Source organism: Oryctolagus cuniculus, chromosome 11, assembly GCF_964237555.1.
Source record: "Oryctolagus cuniculus chromosome 11, mOryCun1.1, whole genome shotgun sequence".
Classification (NCBI taxonomy): domain Eukaryota; kingdom Metazoa; phylum Chordata; class Mammalia; order Lagomorpha; family Leporidae; genus Oryctolagus; species Oryctolagus cuniculus.
In genome coordinates, this window is record NC_091442.1 from 92,253,040 (window position 1) to 92,273,481 (window position 20,442).

Here is a 20,442-nt window from a genome sequence, read left to right on the forward strand (position 1 = left end):
AAAAAAAGATTGCCATGAATTTATTTAATAAAAGGGCATATTTATTTATGCTTACAAACAAGTTTCAAAAACAAAAGGAAAACATGGATGCTTCCATTTATTAACCTTTTTCAAAATGCCAACAGCCCTCATGCTGTGTGAAGGTCTCTAAGGATTTATTAGAAAAATCAATACAGTTCACTCACAGTTCACCAAGACATCACTGAACTAACACAAGTTTAGACAAAAACAAAAAGGACTAAGGTTCTCTTGTAGTTTGATAGTTTGATTTAATTTGATTTGCCTGAAATAACAAAAGCATTTCAAGCATCTTTCATTATGTAGTTGATGTCCTGCATTAAACAATCTACTAAATTCTGAACAAAAGGTTATTAGCAAGTTTTCAAAAATTTTAAAAATTAAACAGTTGTTCCAAAACCATTAAGTAGTAAATGTATTTAAGAAACTAATTAGGACAGATGCCATAACTTCATTAGAACACCACTGCTCATGTTTTTTTTTTGTTTTGTTTTGTTTTTTTTGTTTGTTTTTTTAAACAAAGCATTAGTGTTATCTATTTGGCTATTAGTATTAGCAATTTATCTACAATATTTAACAAGGTAAATTGTAGGCAAAAATTTAGTACAGTTTCAATAGAAACACCCCCCCCCCTTTTTTTTCCTGAAAATACAGCAGTATTTGAAGGACTAATTTTTCTCTGCATCAGTTATAAGGAAGCTTCCCATCTATGAACAGGAACAAAAAAAGTATCTACAAACCTTGTAAACAGATCTGTATCATTTATAAACATAAATAATCCAAATTATTAACAGCCAACAGCAGAAATTAAAATATCAATTCAATGATCCAGGGCTCTTTGTCTTGCCCACCTTTACTCCTCCCTCTCTCCCATCAAGGACTGAGATAAACTAAAGCTCTGCTAATACACTGTTCAGGACCATCCTTGGGTACTACTGGTGATCCACGGGTCACTTACACTGAGTTACTGTTTATCTGTCAGTTCGTTTCTCCCACCCCCCAAAAAGCACCCTCAGTCTGGCAGAAAGCTTTGCTTTTTTTTTAAAAAAATAAATCTACATTCGTACAAGTGTGTCTTCTGTTGAAGTCCAAAGACAAGAATATCATCTTGTCCGTCACAATATGTGAAAAGACCCAGTTTCAATTTGATTCTTTACAATGCAGCTAGTGTGTTAACATTCAGCTTACAATCAGAGTGATGTTTCCAAACTATGTAGTGGGCTTCCTGGGGATGAAGAGGTAGCAGACTTGTTCATTTCTATTGTAAGGTGAATTCCGCTGTCAACAGCATTGTTATTTTTGTTGGGAGAGGGTGGAGGACTGGAGTTACGTTTTGTAGGAGCATCATCTTCAGCATCAGTGTCATCAATAAGGGGGATATGAGGCTCTGAATCTTCTATCCTAAACTCAGGATGTGTCATAAAGTTGTGAATCGAACTTCTTGATTCTGGTTTTTCTAACCCTTCATATAAAGAACTACGAAATGCATTCACCACTCGAATCTGTAATATCAGAAAACACAGAAGGATGTCAGTACACCATTCACTTAACATAAAAATGGTTCATTTATGAGTCTGAATCCACAAACAGCTAGGTATGAGTGAATCATATTTGCATGTAATGCAGTGGAACTTGCAATACACTGTAAAAAAAATGAATATTTTAGTAGGACACTACAGAACAACAAAATCACATACTCCATGAATTAAGAGGTACAGAATTCAAAGTAATCATCTCATTTAGTATCACTGGCTAAATATTTAATAGCCATTTTATAGGATTTTTTTCCCTAAGAAAACACAACAAAACAAAAGCAAACAAAACAAAAACTTAACCATACACAAGCTTAGCTGATTTTTTTAAAAATTAAAAACAAAATGTATTTTTGAAAACACTTCAAATAAGGTAAACAAAACCAAGCACAAAGGGTTACTATTTATCATGCTAGGAATTAGGGTGTCACCGACTATGAAAAAGCCAAGCAAATATAAGCTGAATGCCACAATGAACTCACATCTACCCCCATTCCCTTAATTAAAAAATAAAGACAAAACCCAAATAAATATCTATTAGGTGCCATTAAACAGCTATAAATGTTTGAGTATATGCCATTTATCTATGAAGTGTTAGTGTTTTTTCTCTATAACAAATTAAAACAAATTAATTACTATAGTTCTTGGGGGAAGAACAGATAAAAACAATATCAAACAACTCCTTGAGGATTCTTCTGTGAAAAATTTCTCCAAGAGAAGAATGTTTTAAAGATTTCTTTCTTTTTTTTTAAGATTTTATTTATTTATTAGAGAGGTAGAGCTACAGACAAAGAGAGTGAGGGACCGAGAAAAAGATTTTCCATCCACTAGTTCACTTCCCAAATGATCCCAAAACGGCCAGAGCTGAGCTGATGTGAAGCCAGGAGCTAGGAGCTTCTTCCAGGTCTCCCACGTGGGTGCAGGGGCCCAAGGAGTTGGGCCATCTTCTACTGCTTTCCCAGGCCATAGCAGAGAGCTGAATTGGAAGAGGAGCAGCCAGGACTAGAACTGGTGTCAGCACTACAGATGGAGGATTAACCTACAGCGCCATCCTCTAAAGATTTCTCGAATTTTAACTCTTAAAGATAGATATCGCCTAACAATCCACCTTCTTGGAAATCTGCTATATGAATGAAAGGCTAATAGGTAGTCAGACTTGAACACATAGTTGCCCACAGGCATCAAGTTTCACTAACCCAGTGACACTCAGATTCTCAAAAAAAGGATCAACATAGGTGATCATTTACTTTGTGTCAACTCAAACATGGTATTTGCTTTTGCTTTGCTTCTAATGAATCCTGTTTAATAATAAAGACATCATTTACTTATGTTTAGGGAAGTAACTGCCATTTTCACATTCTAGAAAAAAAGGTGTGTTAACTAAAATCACCACATAAGACAATACTGAATAAATCAATGGGATTTATTCAAATGGATATCTGAAAGCATATTTCTCAAACATAATGTAGAGTATAGGGCTATGTGCTGACCTCTGCTTATAACCTTACCTCTCCTCCTCAAAGGTATCTTCTCTGATTTACTAAGCACTGTGCATAAAGTGTGTTGGTCGATATTAACTTAGGTCTTTATATAGAAAGCACAGCAGTGTCAAAGTGTGAGAGAGAGGCAAAATACCTGAGTGAATTCTGGCTCTGCCCCTTACAAACTGAGGAATCCTGGTCAAACAATATAAAATGGGAAGCAACAATATTTTCTCCCTTATTGTGCTGTTTTGGGAGATTAAATTAGTATATTACAAAAACAGTGTTGCCTCAAGCATCAATAACTAATGCTTCCCAAACTTTAATGTGCAAATGAGTTAAATTGAGATGTTGTCAAAATGCAGATTTTAATTCACCATGGGCCAAAAGGCCAACATTTTTTTTTTATTAAATTAATGAGAGGCAGATATATAGATAGATGGATAGACAGACAAAGTCCACCCACTGGCTGACTCTCCCAAAATGTATGCAACAGCCAGGCCTATGCTAGGCTGATGCCAGGTGCTGGAAATTCAATTCTGGTTCCCTGTGCGGTGCCAAAAATCCAACTACTTCAGCCATTTCCTACTACCAACGAGGGGCTACAATATAAACAAATTGGTAATTAGATCATGGACTTGAACCCAGGCATGTCAATATGGGACAGGGGTGCCTTAACTACTGGGCCAAACACCTGCCCCTGGACACTGCATTTCTAACAAACTAAGTGGATGCTGATGGTCCACAACGCATACTAGGAAAAGCAGCATCTATTCATTTTGTTTTGACACTCTTACCCAATTTCTCCATATGTTTGGACCTTTGTTCCTTAATTTGACAAAGAGCAGCAAATATAGTTTCAATTTATTTATTAGTTGTTTTCCCCTTCCCCTTTAGTACAACGTTAAATGTTTTATATTTGGCACGTTAACAATGCTTGTGCTAAATATACTATTATAAATCATCCTTAGTGCTGTATTGTCAAGTCTGACAAATCACATTTAATACACGCGGATGTTTAGCAAGCATCCCAACTGTCCTTAATTTACAAAGCAAACAGATAACTGTCCTTGATAACTCCAGCAGCAAACAGGTATGAAGTAGAATATTATTTGGGCATCAGGCAGCAAACTTGATAAGAGACTTTGAATAGCTAAAGCAATCTTACACAACAAAAACAAAACCAGACACATCACAATATCAGATTTCAAAACATACTACAGGGCAGTTATAATAAAAACACCCTGGTACTGGCAAAAAACAAAAACAAAAACAAAAACAAACAAAAAATGTATAGGCCAACAGAACAGAATAGAAACTCCAGAAATCAATCCATCTATCTACAACCAACTTATCATTGACAAAGGGGCTAAAAATCAATCCCTGGAGCAAGGGCAGTCTCTTCAACAAAAGGCACTGGGAAAACTGCATCTTCACATGCAGAAATATGAAACCAGACACCTACTGTACACTTTACATAAAAATCCACTCAAAATGGATGAAAAACCTAATTCTATGGCCTGATACCTTCAAATTAGTTCAGAACACTGGGGAAACTCTGTAAGACATCAGCATAGGCAAAAACTTTGGAAAAGACCCCAGAAGCACAGGCAAGCAAAGCCAAAATTGACAAGTAGGATTATATCAAATTGAGAAGCTTCTGCACTGCAAAATTACTCAGGAAAGTGAAGAGACAACTGACAGAATGGGAGAAACTATTTGTAAACTATGCAACTGATATAGGGTTAATATCTGGAACCTGTAAACAGCTCAAGAAATTCAACAACAACAAAACAAACAATCCAGTCCTGGGCAAAGTACTTTAACAGGCATTTTTCAAGAGGAAAGTCAAATGGCAGACACTTAAAACGCTCAGGATCACTAACCATCAGGGAAATGTAAATCAAAACCACAATGAGGTTCACCTTGCTCCAGTCAGAAAGGCTCTCATATAGAAATCAACAAATGCTGGGAGGAATGGGAAAAAGGTACCCTAACCGCTGTTGGTGGGAATGTAAACTGGTATAGCCACTGTGGAAGACAATATGGAGATACTTTCAAAATCTGAATATTGACCTATCATATAACTCAGCCATCCCACTCCTGGGAATTCACCAAAAGGAAAAGAAATCAGCATTGAAAGAGTTATCTCTACACCCATGTTTATTATTACAGCTAAATTCACAATAGCTTAAGATATGGAATCAACCCAGATGTCCATCAACTAAAGACTGAATAAAGAAATTATGGTACATATAAAACTATGGTGGTTAAAAAAATATAAAATCCTGTTGCTTGCAATAAAATGGATGCATTTGGAAACCATTATACTTAATGAAATAAGCCAGCCCCAAAAAGACAAACATCGTATGTTTTCCCTGATCTGTGGTAATTAGTAGAGTACCTAGGGACTGGAGCTGTGGCGTAGTAGGTAAAGCTGCTGCCTGCAGTGCTGGCATCCCATATGGGCGCCAGTTAAGAGTCCCAGCTGCTCCACTTCCTATCCAGCTCTCTGCTATGGCATGAGAAAGTAGAAGATGGCTCAAGTCCTTAAGCCCCTACACCCAAGAGGGAGACCCAGAAGATGCTCCTGGCTTTGGATCTGTGCAGCTCTGGCTGTTGCAGCCAATTGAGGAGTAAACCAGAGGGTGAAGACTCCCTCTCCCTCTCCTTTCTCTGTGGAACTCTGACTTTCAAATGAATAAATAAATCATTAAAAAAAAGAGTACCTAAAAGGTAATTTATAGAGGTGAAATTGACACTTTTCAGATTCAGTGATTTTTAACAGCCCTTGTCTCAACTGTTGAGGAACAGCATTTTTATTTTCATACTATTTAGTGCAGAATTTATCCTATGAGGATAAAGCTAATTGAAATAGATCTTTATAAAAAAAAAGAAGAATGGGGTTAGAGGAGGGAGGAGGAAGAAGGTTGGGAGTATGGGCTGAGGGTAGGGTGGGAAGTATCACTGTGTTCTTAATCTGTATACAGTAAACACATGAAATCTGTATACCTTAAATAAAATTTAAAAACAATAACAAAAAACCCATCAGGCCAGGTACAGAAGGGAGCAGTGAGTTGTGTGAATCACTGGAGCAATGGATTGAGCCTGAGGGGGAGACTGTGAAAAGCTCAGTTTATAACCAGTCAGTCAGAAGCACAGGCAAAGTTACCTAGGGCTTGTGACAGGTAACTGATGTGAGAATGGGGACAAGCTTAGGGACAGACAGAGCCCTCAGTCAGTGGGACCTGACACTATTTCCAGGTAGTGTCAGAAGCGAGTTGAATTCAAGGACATCCAGTTGGTGTTCACTGTAGAATTTATTGCTAGATTCTTGGTGATGAGAATTCTTCATATAGGGATAGCAGAAGTCTTCTGTGTTAATTGTTGTAGGTTGAGAATAGAGGAAATATGGTTTCAGAAAAATACATTAAGGTACCAAATGACTTCAAGAGCATAACTCCTTCAAAACCATACATTTTTCTAAAACTGTACCATCTTTTTTGACAACAAAGAATTAATAAGATTATTGCTCAAAACATGGTATACAAATTGGTGGCTCTAAATGTGTAAGATAATTAATTATTAGCTTAAATATATCTACAAAGGATTGCCTGTTTTTGAAATTTATATTCATTATTACTTCTACTGTGTGTTTAGTTTGAATAACTACAATGGTAAGGTGAAAGATACTCTGCAACACTAAAGAAAATTGTAGGCTGTTTTCCAAAGTCGGGTGCTTACATATTAAATTTTCTCAAATGCTCATCCATTTTAACGTGCAACATTTTCATTATTTAGAACAGAGTTTGACAAACTTTTTCTATAAAGGATCACACAATCTCTACCATAACTCAACTCTGCCTTTACAGTGCAAAAACTGTGAATGAACACAGCTTTATTCTAATAAAAATTAGGCAAAAGGACAGATTTGGAGCATAAGCTATAGTTTGCTAGAAGAACAAATTTTCTTTCTGCTTTTCAGGAAGGCTTAGCTACTTACTTAGTAAGATAATCCACTAATAGTGAAGACATATTAGAATAGTATAATTTATAAGAAAGAAAAACTACAGAATGCTTTCTCTAGTGATCTTAAGAAGGAGTAAAGAGCTGACTAAGGAAAAAGATGTTCTCTTCAGAGATATTTCCAGTTTAGTGTTTGACAAAGTTGAGCTGGGTTACTGTTTCTTTTATTTAGCAAAGCAAAGATTCTGAGTCAAAGAAACTGAATATTCACAGATATTTCTAAGCCTATATTAGGTCAGAAATGATAGCAAGAAAATTAAACCTTTCATTGAACACGTTAACACTCTTAATTCTGTGTACTGGCTGAGGTCTTGTCCTATCCAAGACAATTCTCTATCAGCAAGGTTGAATGAAATTTAAAGTAACAGAAATATATTTACAGTAAACATCTCAAAACTTGATAAAGCAATAATCACAGACGTGGCTTTGCCACTCTCTTAAGTATTTACCTCCGAAGTTTAAACTAGTTCCCTAGCCACATGAGCCCAGTAACTCAAGAGGTTTCATATGTAGCTTTGCCAGGGAGAAGAGTGTGTCTTAAAACAGACTCTGTGATATAAAACCTGGAAAATTAGACTGAGAAATATAGTAAATAAAGTATCCCTACACTGAAATCAAGCAACCAAAACCAAAAACAAACCAACCAACCAAAGGAAGGAAAATAAAGTCAATAAAGTTTGGGTTAAAATGGCTACCCGTACTGCGTACCTGAAGTTACCAACTTGCTTTCCAAACCGGACAAGATAAAGAGTTAAAATGCTAAATTTATTTTTAGCTTTAAAAATGCGATTTCCTTGTTCTGTTAGCTCGGTTTCAAATCACATGCTTCTGGGACCATGCAGTATTAACATGTTTAAAGGCATATACTCAAAAATTTATAGTAGTTTCAGAAATTCTAAGCTACAATTTTATTCCCCATATTAATTATAACTAAAAATTAACAGAGATAAGCTCACAGATTTCATATCTAATCTTTGGTTGCAATTGCTCCACCTGTTATTTAGCCCTCTAAGAAATAAAACAACAAAGACAACACTTTGAGGTCTCAATCCACTTTACGAAAAGAAAGCTTTATGAAAAGCCTGAACAATGAATTCAAACATTAAGGAGAAAATGAGAAACGTTAGGTGTGTGAAGTAGGAAATGTTAATTTCATGCACTTAGGAACACACACTCACACCCCACAGTAGTAGAAGCAGTAGAAGAGGAAAACACTACATGTGTAGGGGTAGAAATATTTGTTACATCATGATGCTGGCTGGCGATGGAGGGTTGCCGCCTTAGAGCCCCCTGAATGGAACTTCCACTCTGGAAAGCATTCACTACATCCATCTGCAAGGAATCAGAGATTGTGACAGCTTGCTCAGCAAGAGAGAGAGAGAACAAGAGAAAGGACCATTCCATCTATCAACATATAAAAAGTAAAGAAAAAGGCACTTTTTAATAGAGCAGATAAATAGGCAAAGGTAGCATTTTGAGATGAAGGGGTTGGGGGAGGAGCTAGGAAAAAAAGAGCTTAGGGGCATATAGACACATTCTTTCGTAATCAGTTAAAAGTTTCACTCATTCCAGACACCAGAACTATTTTCTAAAAACAATAAATTTTGAGGGTTGGGAAGGCAAGAAAGGAAGTTAAGGAGCACACACAAACCTCCTCCCCAGGTTCAAAAGCTCCCATGGTTTCTCCTACCTCTCTACCAGGCCCATACCTGTGTTTGGATTCTGTTCAGACCTCTAAACCACAAGATCTGGCCACGCCGCAACTCCCTTTCAGCGTGATCAATTTCTTCAACATCCTCTGCTAATTCTTCCTCAGGTATTTCTTCCTTCTGTGTTCCATGACCAGCTTCTTTTAGGAATTTTAAACGGCTAGTAGGAATTGTTGAAATAAGCTACAACACAGGGGAAAGAACTTAGAAACGAATCCTATCAAGAAGTTAAACTGATCAACTTTATACAAAAGGCATCCAACTATGTTTACCAATCTTTCTCTCCCAGAACAACAAAAAAAATTCTTCTCTGAGCTACAAGATTCAAGTTGGAAGGGTAAAAAGTTTTCCTAAATGGAAATTAATCTGATTATATTTTCACATTATAATTAGAACACTCAAGACAATAAATTGTACAACGATACTCTTATAAATGTATCTACTTGAACTCTATTTCAAAGAAAATAAAAATGGCAAGTGGCATTACTGGAACACAAAACAAGTGTATATTTTGTTAGTGCTGTTAAGAATTCAATGAGAAAAACATGCAAATTAAATTATCAAGGTTACACTGAGAATGGTTTTAGAGAGTAATTTTAAAAATAAAATATAAAAAATAACTATTTAAAACTGAATGAACATTGACTGATAATGACACCCAATAGCAACAACATGTCCCAGAAAATGTAAAGGGTGCAAAGGAAAATCAATAAATTGTATTTTAGTGTTAGCAGTTGTTCCCTAAGGAAACTGGGTTTATTAGGGGAAAACAAGCATGTAGTCTGATATCGAACTGATACAGAACTTCTAGTTCAACCACCTCATTTCATAGAGGCAAAATAAGCTCAGACATATGGAGTGACTAAAAGTAGGTGTACTGGCCACCAAAGCCAGTGTTCTTCCTACAATCAACACACAACATTGGATCTGTGTGCTGTGTTGCATTTCCTCTTCCTGAAATAAGCCAGACTTTTTTTTGGAGGCTGTATTCTATCAGGAACATTATAAGTAGCAGGATAATCAAAAAAGGGATGTGGACCAAATGTAGAATCCTACTTGAAAGAAGATCTCAAAAAAACAAAAACAAAAACAAAAACAAAAAAAAAGAAGATCTCTATTAATGAGGTCTTCAAATGAGTGGGAAGAGAAACCCGCAACCTAGAAACACAATTCAGAAAAAAGTGAGAGAAAAAGCAGAAGATTGAGCTAAATGTAAGTAAAACGGAAGGTTTGGTTTGATTGCTTTACAAAAAATGACAATAAACTGGTTCACACAGGTTCTATTTCATAACATGTTAACATTCCTTTATGAAAATGTTAGTATATATTATCAGGTAGCTTTATAAGCAATGGTAACAGGCTTCTAATGCACATGCCATTATTACCACTTACCTTTAAAAAATGACATATATTGGCAAATAAGCTGACTATAGCAAAGAGGTATATCTCACTTTTCAGGTACTGTAGTTTTGTACACACCATTAAAACTATTCAGATTAATTAATTTAAAATGTGATTCCAGATACCAATACTTTTATGCAAACATTTACTAAATGAAATGCAAGATTTGTCTGGCTATACTTGTATCTTGGATTAAATTACATAGCTAAATGATGAAATAATTATGTTACTTTTATATACTGCTGTAAAGATTTTATCCTGAAAATGTAAAAATACATCACAGAATAAAAGATACAGGCATTAGCTTCCTATTATAAATACATATCCCCAGATTGTTTCTTGATCTAAATGGTAACTATTTAAAGAACTAATTTTAAAAAACACACACTAGATTTTTTTTAAAGTCATTTTAGGTTTTAACAAAAACTGAGATGTTTTACCTGGCCCCAGAGTAACGTTCCCATTCCTAGGAATATTGACCATAGCCACTGTTCTACTGAAAGTTCTGAACAACTGAAAGGTTTTCCACCAAACTGCACAATTATTATCTAGAGGAATAATCAAGAATAAATTTATTTAAATCTTTAAAACCTTAAAATTCATACACTTTAAAAAATACCCAAAATTATGTCCCTTAAAGTCAAGTTGAATAAATACCATTCCAATGAACTACAATAGACACAGCTGAAAATAACTGAAATAAGAAATAGTGAAATATCTGCCCCCAATTTTAAATGATGTGCTTCATGTCTCAATAATGCTTACTAAAAATTATTTTTAAAAATCTTGTGAGTATCTGTATATTGCTTCTAATATAATACCAAGTAACTTCATTCCATATTTAGCATTTAGTATAATTCCTTGAAACATTTAGGCCTTTCACAAATGATAGTATATTTTTGCAAAAAGAACATAGGTTATAGAAAAGTGAACAAAACTATTTTCTTTCTACACATAGCCAACAGCTATGAATGCACACTGAAAGGAAAGAAAGGAACCTGCGAAGTTTTATGAAATATGGGCTAACTCAGGTGGTGTGATCTCAGAAATTCACTTTCCTTTGTAAGGAATGCAGTCCAATGATGTGCATAAATAACACTCATAACATACAGCTTATGCTTCCCTTATTCTAAAAGACTTTACACTGAAATATTAAGAATTAAGTAACAATAACCACCCTGTTCTGAGTATGACAAGCTTTTCTTTTGATATGACAGTTAAGTAGTTGCCAAATATTAATTCCTTAAAAAAAGGTAATTACTCAACTAATTTTAGTTACTGTTTTCAAACTTTTTATAAAAAAACTTACAAATTCTATTCTTTGTAGTTTATTCCCCTATTTTTTGTTTACTTATTTGAGAGGTAGAATTATGGACAGAAAGAGGAAGAGACAGAGAGAAAGGTCTACTGACTCCCTCCCCAAATGGCCTACTGGCTAGAGTTGAGTCGATCTGAAGCCAGGAGCGAGGAGTTTCTTTGGGCTTCCCATGCAGGAAGCAAGGGCCCAAGCTCTTGGGTGGGCCATCTTCCACTGCTTGCCCAGGTCATAGCAAAGAGCTGGATTGGACTAGAACTAGCTGGGACTAGAACTAGCGCCCATAAGGGAAGCCGGCACATCAGATGGAGGATGAACTTGCTGTGACACAGCGCAAGCCCTGTAGTTTATGCTTTACTCCAGTTCAAGTAACATGTATTTGTCAATCCCACTGTATTTTTTTTAAACTGACACATGGAAAACTATATATACTTAGGGGATACCAAGTGATGATTTGATACATATATCCACTATATATTGTCCCTATCTTATCTCCTTAAACATTTATCGTTTCTTTGTGCTAAAAACGTTAAAAATCCTGTTTCTAATGTTTTTTGAAATACTGCTATTTATATATTTTATCTATATTATTTATTTTATATATTTAATATTATTGCTATTTATAGTCACCCCATTGTGCAACAGAATACCGGATTTCTTCAATCTAACTATACTTTAATGTCAAGATTGTTTGTATACTGATTACCAGGAATTCTATCCTTGCAGCTGAGTCTTGAACTAGCACTCCAATAAGGGATGCAGGATTGCAAGAGATAGCTTAACTTGTTGTGCCAGAATGCTGGCCCCTTGATTGTACACTTGTATACAAATTGCTAACTGGTTTGTTGATACTACATTCAATCAGAGAAAAACTGATTTGACAACCAGGTATGAACTTAACAGAGATATAAAACTGCAATAACGTTCTTGTGTATGTAAACCAAGAAAATAAAAGTATGAAAAAATCAATATATATACATTTTTTGTAATTTACATTTTATCCTTTTTTGGTATTGTGAAGGATGTTTAGTTTTTAAAATTTCAATATTTGGCAGCTACTTAACTGTCATATCCTGATCTAGCTTCATAAAAAATAATGTTTACTTTTAGAGTTGAAAGAAAAAAAATTATTTAGATGTGGCATTAGCATCTAAGAACAAGAAAGCCAAAGTTTCCATGTTCTTTAAACAGCACCTTAGATGAGCATGCTACTGCGGGATATCAAAGCAATACAGAGAAGCCAACCAGCTGCCTCCTCCTCCCCGCCACAGCCACCAGCTATCAAGTCAATTCTCAAAAGTCTACCTTTTTACGTACTATCTCCCATATAATAAATTTGAAACTACCTTTTCCAGTTACCCACCTGTACCACAAAAGTGCCTAAAACAATAGTGCAGAAGATGGCATTATTAAAGATTCCTTCAAACACATTCCTTTCACCATGAATTTTCCGGGCATTTATTTCATTGAAAAGTTGCATCAGCACAAAGGTATTAAAAACAATGGTATAATGTTCTGAAGGAGGAGCATGCAAAGGAGCATTTCTTCCACTATCAATATCAAAAAACTTTTCTCCTGAAAAAATAAAATATTACTATTTTGTAATTATCACACTAAGAAACAACATTTCAAGGAAGTATTTAATATTAAAACTTGGCCAGACTCTCCATTTGATCTGGAATGACAGCATAAAAAAGGTAGAAGGGACTTGAGATTATCTATTACAATTCTCTTCCTTAACAGAAGAGCAAACAAACCCTCCCCCAAACTATGGTGCTTGTACAAGATTACATATCTAAGTTAGTGGCAGAGCCGGTCTAAGAAATCAACTCTTTCATTTTCTCCCCACAATCTGTCATCCTGCCTCCCAAACTTCACTAATCACCCACTGAAAAAGAGGAGAAAGTTAAGATAAATGAAAATCAGGACCAGAACTTAGGTCCTTTAAGTTTTGCTAACATTAACACACCTTGGATAATAATAGCTCACAACATATAACTGAAGCTTTATTAGACACTGAATTCTTACCAGCAAACAAGAGTGTAAAGACTACTACAAGTTGATAGAATGCATGACCCAAGATATTCTTCATCATCGTGCGTGAGATGAGAGGCTTATTTCTACCATAAGGTTTCCGAAGCAAGAGGGATTCGGTGGGCGGTTCCGTTGCCAGAGCCAGGGAGGCAAGCGTATCCATTATGAGATTTACCCAGAGCATCTGTACAGCCTTAAGTGGTGAATCCTAGAAAAGATATGTTTCCTAATAGACATTCACAGCTATTCAGGGACTCAGCAATTCTCAGGAAGCCTTTAGGATTTAAAAACTTAAGGAACAGAACAGGACCACAGTTTTACACTAATTAACTGAAAACATTATACTTCAGCTTATTTAAGTTCATTTACAGGGCAGTATATACACATTTCTGCTATAAAATAAACAAGTTTTTAATAAGCAAATTGTCACCTACTTGAGTAATACAAGCGCCTGTGAAAGCAACAATCACTGCTACTACATTAACAGTAAGCTGGAACTGAAGGAATTTTGAGATGCTGTCATAGACATTTCGTCCCCACATAACTGCTTTCACAATACTTGTAAAGTTGTCATCTGTGAGAATAATATCAGATGCTTCTTTAGCTACATCAGTTCCAGCAATACCCTGTTAAAAGAAATTCTGTGAATCAGACTACATGCTTAAAAAATTTTTCAAAAGGATAATGCACAATACACACTATCTTTCCCATTATATTTTATAAATACTGACTCAAATTTATGTTACAAGAAAGTAATATAGTTATTTTAAGATCTCATGGATATTCTGAGGCAATAGATATCAAAAACAAAGAATGAAACATTGAAAATAAACTTCATGTTGGGTAAAAAAAAATAGAGGAATGAACAAAGGTTCTAAGTTCCTTCCAAAAGTCATAGAAAAAGATATATTCAGCACTAGCTACTCACAAAGGGGAAGGAGATTCTGCAAGAAAAACTTAGAGGCTGGGAGTAACTCAGTAGACCCAAGAAAGCTCATACTAAGTTAAGGACTGGTAGGGGAAACAGAAAAGTAGTCTTTGTTGCCCTACAGAACTGTCAGAAGGTTCAGGTCTTGGTAGTACCAGGAAGCAATGGAAAGGGTGTGAAGGTGGGAATAAAAACAGGAGGATCTCTTGAAAGCCTACCAAAGGCACAGAAGAAGCACTCAAGCTAACAACAAAGTTATTCGTCCCAACAGAAGACTGGGATAGATTAATAGAAACAGTGAATGGCAGCTAAATGCAACATATGAATTTCATAAACATAATACTAAATAAAAGAAGATGGACTCAACATATAATTCTTATATAAAAGTTCAAAAATGGGAAAAGCAGTATCTTCAGGATACTGGTTATATTTGTAGAGAGATGGGGATGTAATTAGAAGGGAATATGATTGGCATTTCTGAAGTTTTATGATAATCCAAGTGTGTTCACTCACAATTTGGGAAATTAATTAATACTAAGTACCTACAAAATTTTAAAAAGTAAAATAGCAAAAGAAAAGTAACACAAAGGCAGCAAGTAAAAAATGACAATTTACATGGAATACACAAAGTTGTGTAAAGAGAGAAAACTACAATAGAACACATGGCTCAGCATTCACAGTCATAATAAGGACTGAATATTGATGTAACCAGAATCATATAACCATGATATCACCCTACTGGGTGATAATGGGACAAGTAGTAAGCATGACTATGTACGTGGAATGAAGGCAGCAAATGTGCCTTTGAAAACCAAAATATCAAGTTGTCATCTTTAATGAAAAGTCAATAGCTAATGCTGTATATTAAAAAAGCAAAAACAAAAGAGCACTAAAATAATGTAATTTAGAAGTAAAGAATTATACAACTAAGAGAAAGAATGAGCTAACAGAGCTGGTTTCCTCTGAAGAGACAAAAATGGGGTGGAACAATGTGGTAGGGGGTTTTAGTATTAGGTTTTATAGAAGGACTTGACTTTTAAAATGGTTTGCAAAGATTGTTCTGATAAACACAAAAAGTTCAAATGAAAATTCTATTATTCAATGAACAATCCGCACTTACACTTTTGTTCTCCAGCTCTTAATCTGAATATTTTACTTATAATACACATTATATTTAACACATCTAAGAACTCCTATCTTAGCTTATCACCCTGGTCTGCGTTCCATAATGGTCTATCAAGTTAATTTAGCCTGGAGCCCTGTTTTCTTGCTGTTTCCTCTTAGTAATTTTCTACTCACTGACGCACACCCCTGCTTCTTGCTTATAAATCCTGATAGGACCTTGTTGGAGTCAGGGTAGAACCCAAACTCTCTTCCCCATTGCAAAGACTATTTATATAGAGATCTCTATGCCTACTATATTATGCATCCCTTCACCTGCTGAATATCCTGTCTTGCTATCTTTAACACATGGTATTTTCCTTAATGGATATAATAAAAAATGAATTATAATAATGAATATAATAAAAAACTTTAAATGTACCATGAAGGTTTGAAATATAAAGTAATTCTATGAGAAATGATTAAATGGAAAACCTACAGAACCATGTTGTAAGCATTTTACTTAGAGTCCTCTGTAGGTCTTACTTTGCTGTTATAAATTTTTATCTATTTACTTGAAAGGCAGAATGACAGAGAAAGAGAGACTGGTTCACCCTTCAAACATCCACAACCAGCAGGGTTGGTCCAAGCCAAAGCTAGGAAGCCAGTACTCGACTCAGCTCTCCCACATGGGTGGTAGGAACCCAAATAACTTGGTCCATCACCTGCTGCCTCCCAGGCGTATTAGCAGGAAGCTGGATCAGATGGATGTGGATGGATCCATCCATCTACAGTAACTCTTCTCTAAAGGAGAACTGATGGGCTGTGAAGGTCACAACAATGTTTCTGAAATTCTGCACCCGTGCTACTTTCTTTTCAATTCCTCTTCTCCACCCTTCTCTGACTTTCAGCCTGCAGAGAACTGGTTTCTGGAGTCATTTTATTACAGGACATATTTAGGGATCAACTGCTGAAATATGTTACTAACCTTATGCATTTCAACATTGCCATTTCATTATGTTGGATAATATATATGTTTATGGGTAATAAGTAATAAAGTTTTAGAGGACCTTTTTAAAAAAAAAAAAAAAAGAATATGCCCTTCTCTCTTCCTATTGAAATTAAGCTCAAAAATACCACTTCTGCCTGAAAACTAATTGACATATTTAGAAAGTACTAATGAAAAGCAATTTTTCCTGGGTACCTAAAAACATCCCTAAGATAAATAATTTTGTTTTTAAGTTTTAACTGACAAATGCACAAACCAAAGTAAAATTCAAGCTTGAGCAATAGTGATTTCAAGTCAAAGCTACTAAGTGTATTTCCTGTTTTTGAAATAAATTTAGATTTCTTGATGTTACCATTTTTAAAAGTGGTATAACTGTGGCTAAAACCTTCAGAGGTTAGAAATACACAACCTAGCCATCCTACTGCAGCTTTTTTTTTTTTTTTTGGCATTGCTATATTTACCATATTTATTTAAAACCCAAAGTATCCATCTTAAACTCAAATTTGGGGAAGAAAGCTTATTTTAAAATGCAGTCTACATATATGCCCTCCTGGTTAGTTGTCCAGATGAAAAGAGCAAAAAAAATCGAACTAGCCGGCGCTGTGGTGTAGCAGGCAAAGCCGCCACCTGCAGAGCCAGCATCCCTTATGTGCCAGTTCAAGTCTCAGCCGCTTCACTTCCAATCCAGCTCTCTGCTGTGGCCTAGGAAAGCAGTAGAAGATGGCCCACGTCCTTGGGCCCCTGCATCCACATAGGAGACCTGGAAGAAGCTTCTGGCTCCTGGCTTCGGATTGGTGCAGCTCCAACCATTGCAGCCAGTTGGGGAGTGAACCACTGGACAGAAGACATGTCTGTCTGTCTGTCTGTCTGTCTCTCTCTCTCTCTCTCTGCCTCTCCTTCTCTCTCTGTGTAACTCTGACTTTCAAATAAAAAAATAAATCTTTACCAAAAGAATCCCACTAAAAGTTCAAGAGAAGGAGCAATGAATGTTCCTGTGTTCCCAGTGAATGACCATGGAAAAGCTTTTAATTATTCCTCATCCCTCTCTGGCTACCTTTCACAAATCTTTACAAGTTCATACTGTTGCAGCTGCCGAACAAAAAAATCTGGGATGGGGTAGGGTATCTTTGGATTCACTGCTTTTGGCTGAGGGAAATTTACCCACATGATTTTCTTTTCCTCTCTCATTTTTGTTTAAAGTCTGCCACAATGGTGGTTCTTCTAAATCCAGATTTCAACAGCAAAATACCATGGTGCAGATAATTTATGCAAATAGCCGTGGGTACATAAGCTTTCATCTGAAGTCCTTAGGGCCAGATGGTGCTTCAGAAGTCAAAATTTCTCCCATTTTAAAATGATAATGATATCCCTTATATCACAAATTCTTCCCCAAGGGGCTAGTTAGCACACCATAAAAATACATTAATAGCTCTTTAAAGGCTGTTAATATTCACACTTAAGGGGACAAAGAGCCAAACATCAGTTCATAACAAGTACCGCAGCTAAACAAATCTACTACAAATTCAATTTTGAAACTTCAGTTTTTTGATAATTTTGGATTTGAGAATTTTGAATGTGGACCTGGCATTTTCCAAAAGTAGAATGAGATTAAAAGAAAATAAAATATTTAAGCTACATCTATATAAAATGATGACATTCAGTTACTCCTTAAGAAAACATTTGCAATTGAGTGGTAGATTCTAATTTAAAAATATGTAACTATTCTAAACCCATGTGCTGCATAAGACTGCATAAATTAGACTTATAAGACAATATAGGTTTACTGATTATCCTTCAAAATAATCTTGAAGGACAGTGTTTAAGATCAGTAGTAACTTATTCAATAAATACACAACCCAGCCAGTAAATTACATCTGAATACCTAAATAAGTAAGATCTTACCATTGCAAATCCAACATCCGCTTTCTTTAGTGCTGGGCCATCATTTGTACCATCACCAGTGACAGCTACTACCTGGCGCTGTTCTGAGACTGTGCTGTCAATTATACCTTAAATAAAAGTAAATATTTGTGCCATAAAACTCATTTTCTTTCATTAATAAGGTGACTTTACAGAATACTCTTCTTAGTTTTATAGACTCAAGGTTAAAAATAAACAGTTAAGCAGAAATCGAAACTGCTTATATGTTGACCAAGAACAAACTCCAGAAACGAAGGTTACATTAGGAGCAATATCCTCTTTAATCACTCAAGAAAAACAGTTTACCTAAGCTATCAAAAGGAAGTGTGTTTTGATTTTATTGGAAAGGATGGTATCCATTACTTAATCTAATAATTCAGTATCTACTAGGAGGCAAAACATACTTGTATTATCACGAAATTGTGAACTTGAACTAACTGTAATATCTACTCACCTTTCACTAGTGTATGTTTGTCAGTAGGGGATGATCTTGCAAGTACTCGCAGCTTTGGCCAAATCTTGTCTATCCGCTCTTGCTCAATCTACAAATTTTTACCAAAGTTAACAGGTGCCCAAACATAGTTTCCCAATTCCAAATTACCTATCTACTTTACTCATCAGTGGTTCTCAAAGTGTGGTAAACAGACCAATTCATGAGAAACTCCTGGGAACCTGGAAAAGCAAACTGTTGGGCACGAACCCAGGACTAGCCTATCAAATACCATGGGGGCGGGACTCAGCAAATGAGTATTGTAACAAGCTCCTCAGGTGATTCTGATACACACACACACTTGAGAACCATATTACATGTAAGACCAGTTTTTAGAAATCCCTCCATTTCCTCTAAAAATAGAACTTCTTTAACTTAGCCTAACAAAGTTCAGAGTTGAGAATCCTTAAAATATTCTCTCTACATATCTACCTTTCAAAACTCATCTACAATTACCCCTTCAAAATATTAATTATTCTTCTGAAATTAGCCCTAGACTCACAGCAGGAAAGAAATGCTCACTCCTTCAGGGCTAGTTTCTTTATCACTTACGTGTCCTTTGTTATCTCCTAGAATGCTAGTTTTTTGCTTCTTAAGGAATAGATGACATTTATTCATGTACAGTGCCTATATGAGCTTAGTGCATAGTCAAAATATATTTGTTAAATAAAATGACTATTACACTAAAATCCTATTAGCTAAAAACATACGTTTCTTTTTTCTTCTTACAAATTCCTTACCTCTCCTTTTTCATTTCGTATTCTTCTGTTAAAATCTTTACCTTCTAGGCATAGGAAATCTTCCCCTGGATGTAAAATACCACATTTTGTAGCAATAGCCCGAGCAGTATTAATATTATCACCAGTGACCATCCGCACAGTAATTCCAGCCCGCTGACATTTCTTTATTGCATCTGGCACCTGATTTAAAATGAAGAAAAAAAGTCCTATGATGGAAGAAAATTAGAATTTCCAGAGGGGGAAGGGGAGGAAGTCTCACTGAACAAATATGCATTATTTCACAGTCCCACCAAAAATGGTCATTTTAATTTCATCTGAAAATGCTCAATATTTCTTGAATAACTGCCAATAATCTCTTCTTTCCTAGTCCGCAGTCAGTCTTACTAGTAAGTTCAGCCTTCATTTTTAGTTGTCATCCTACTTTCTTTGTACTACTTATTTACAAAAAGCTTTTCAAAGCCTTTGCTCCCTGAGAACCATTAGCTAAGTCTTTTCTGGATGGCTTCCGGTTTTATTGCCCAGACCACACTATAGCAAATGTTAGTTCTTTAGAGCTATAGGTGGCTCTTATTTCCCCCAAAGGGTTACCTCATCTACTCCCACACCATCCATGTGCTATTGACTTTTAAAATCTATATCCTTCCCCGACAAGTCACTGAGAGCTGGATTCACAATTCTAGTTCAAAGAGGGATCATGAGGATTTGTATTACTAAAAGGAAGAACATATTCTCTAAATT

General features: G+C 35.6%; 1 protein-coding gene across 1 annotated transcript in view; it reads right to left on the reverse strand.

The window, feature by feature from the left end:
• Nucleotides 1–780: 780 nt before the first annotated feature.
• Nucleotides 781–20,442, reverse strand: part of ATP2B1 (ATPase plasma membrane Ca2+ transporting 1) — a gene marked incomplete at its 5' end in the record, with an annotated part of 114,965 nt that continues 95,303 nt past the window's right edge. The window contains 9 exon segments of the mRNA NM_001101719.1: nt 781–1,520; nt 8,767–8,949; nt 10,608–10,715; nt 12,846–13,057; nt 13,511–13,724; nt 13,951–14,142; nt 18,457–18,563; nt 18,929–19,016; nt 19,705–19,884. Coding sequence (NP_001095189.1) covers nt 1,209–1,520; nt 8,767–8,949; nt 10,608–10,715; nt 12,846–13,057; nt 13,511–13,724; nt 13,951–14,142; nt 18,457–18,563; nt 18,929–19,016; nt 19,705–19,884 — 1,596 coding nt within the window. The 3' untranslated portion in view covers nt 781–1,208.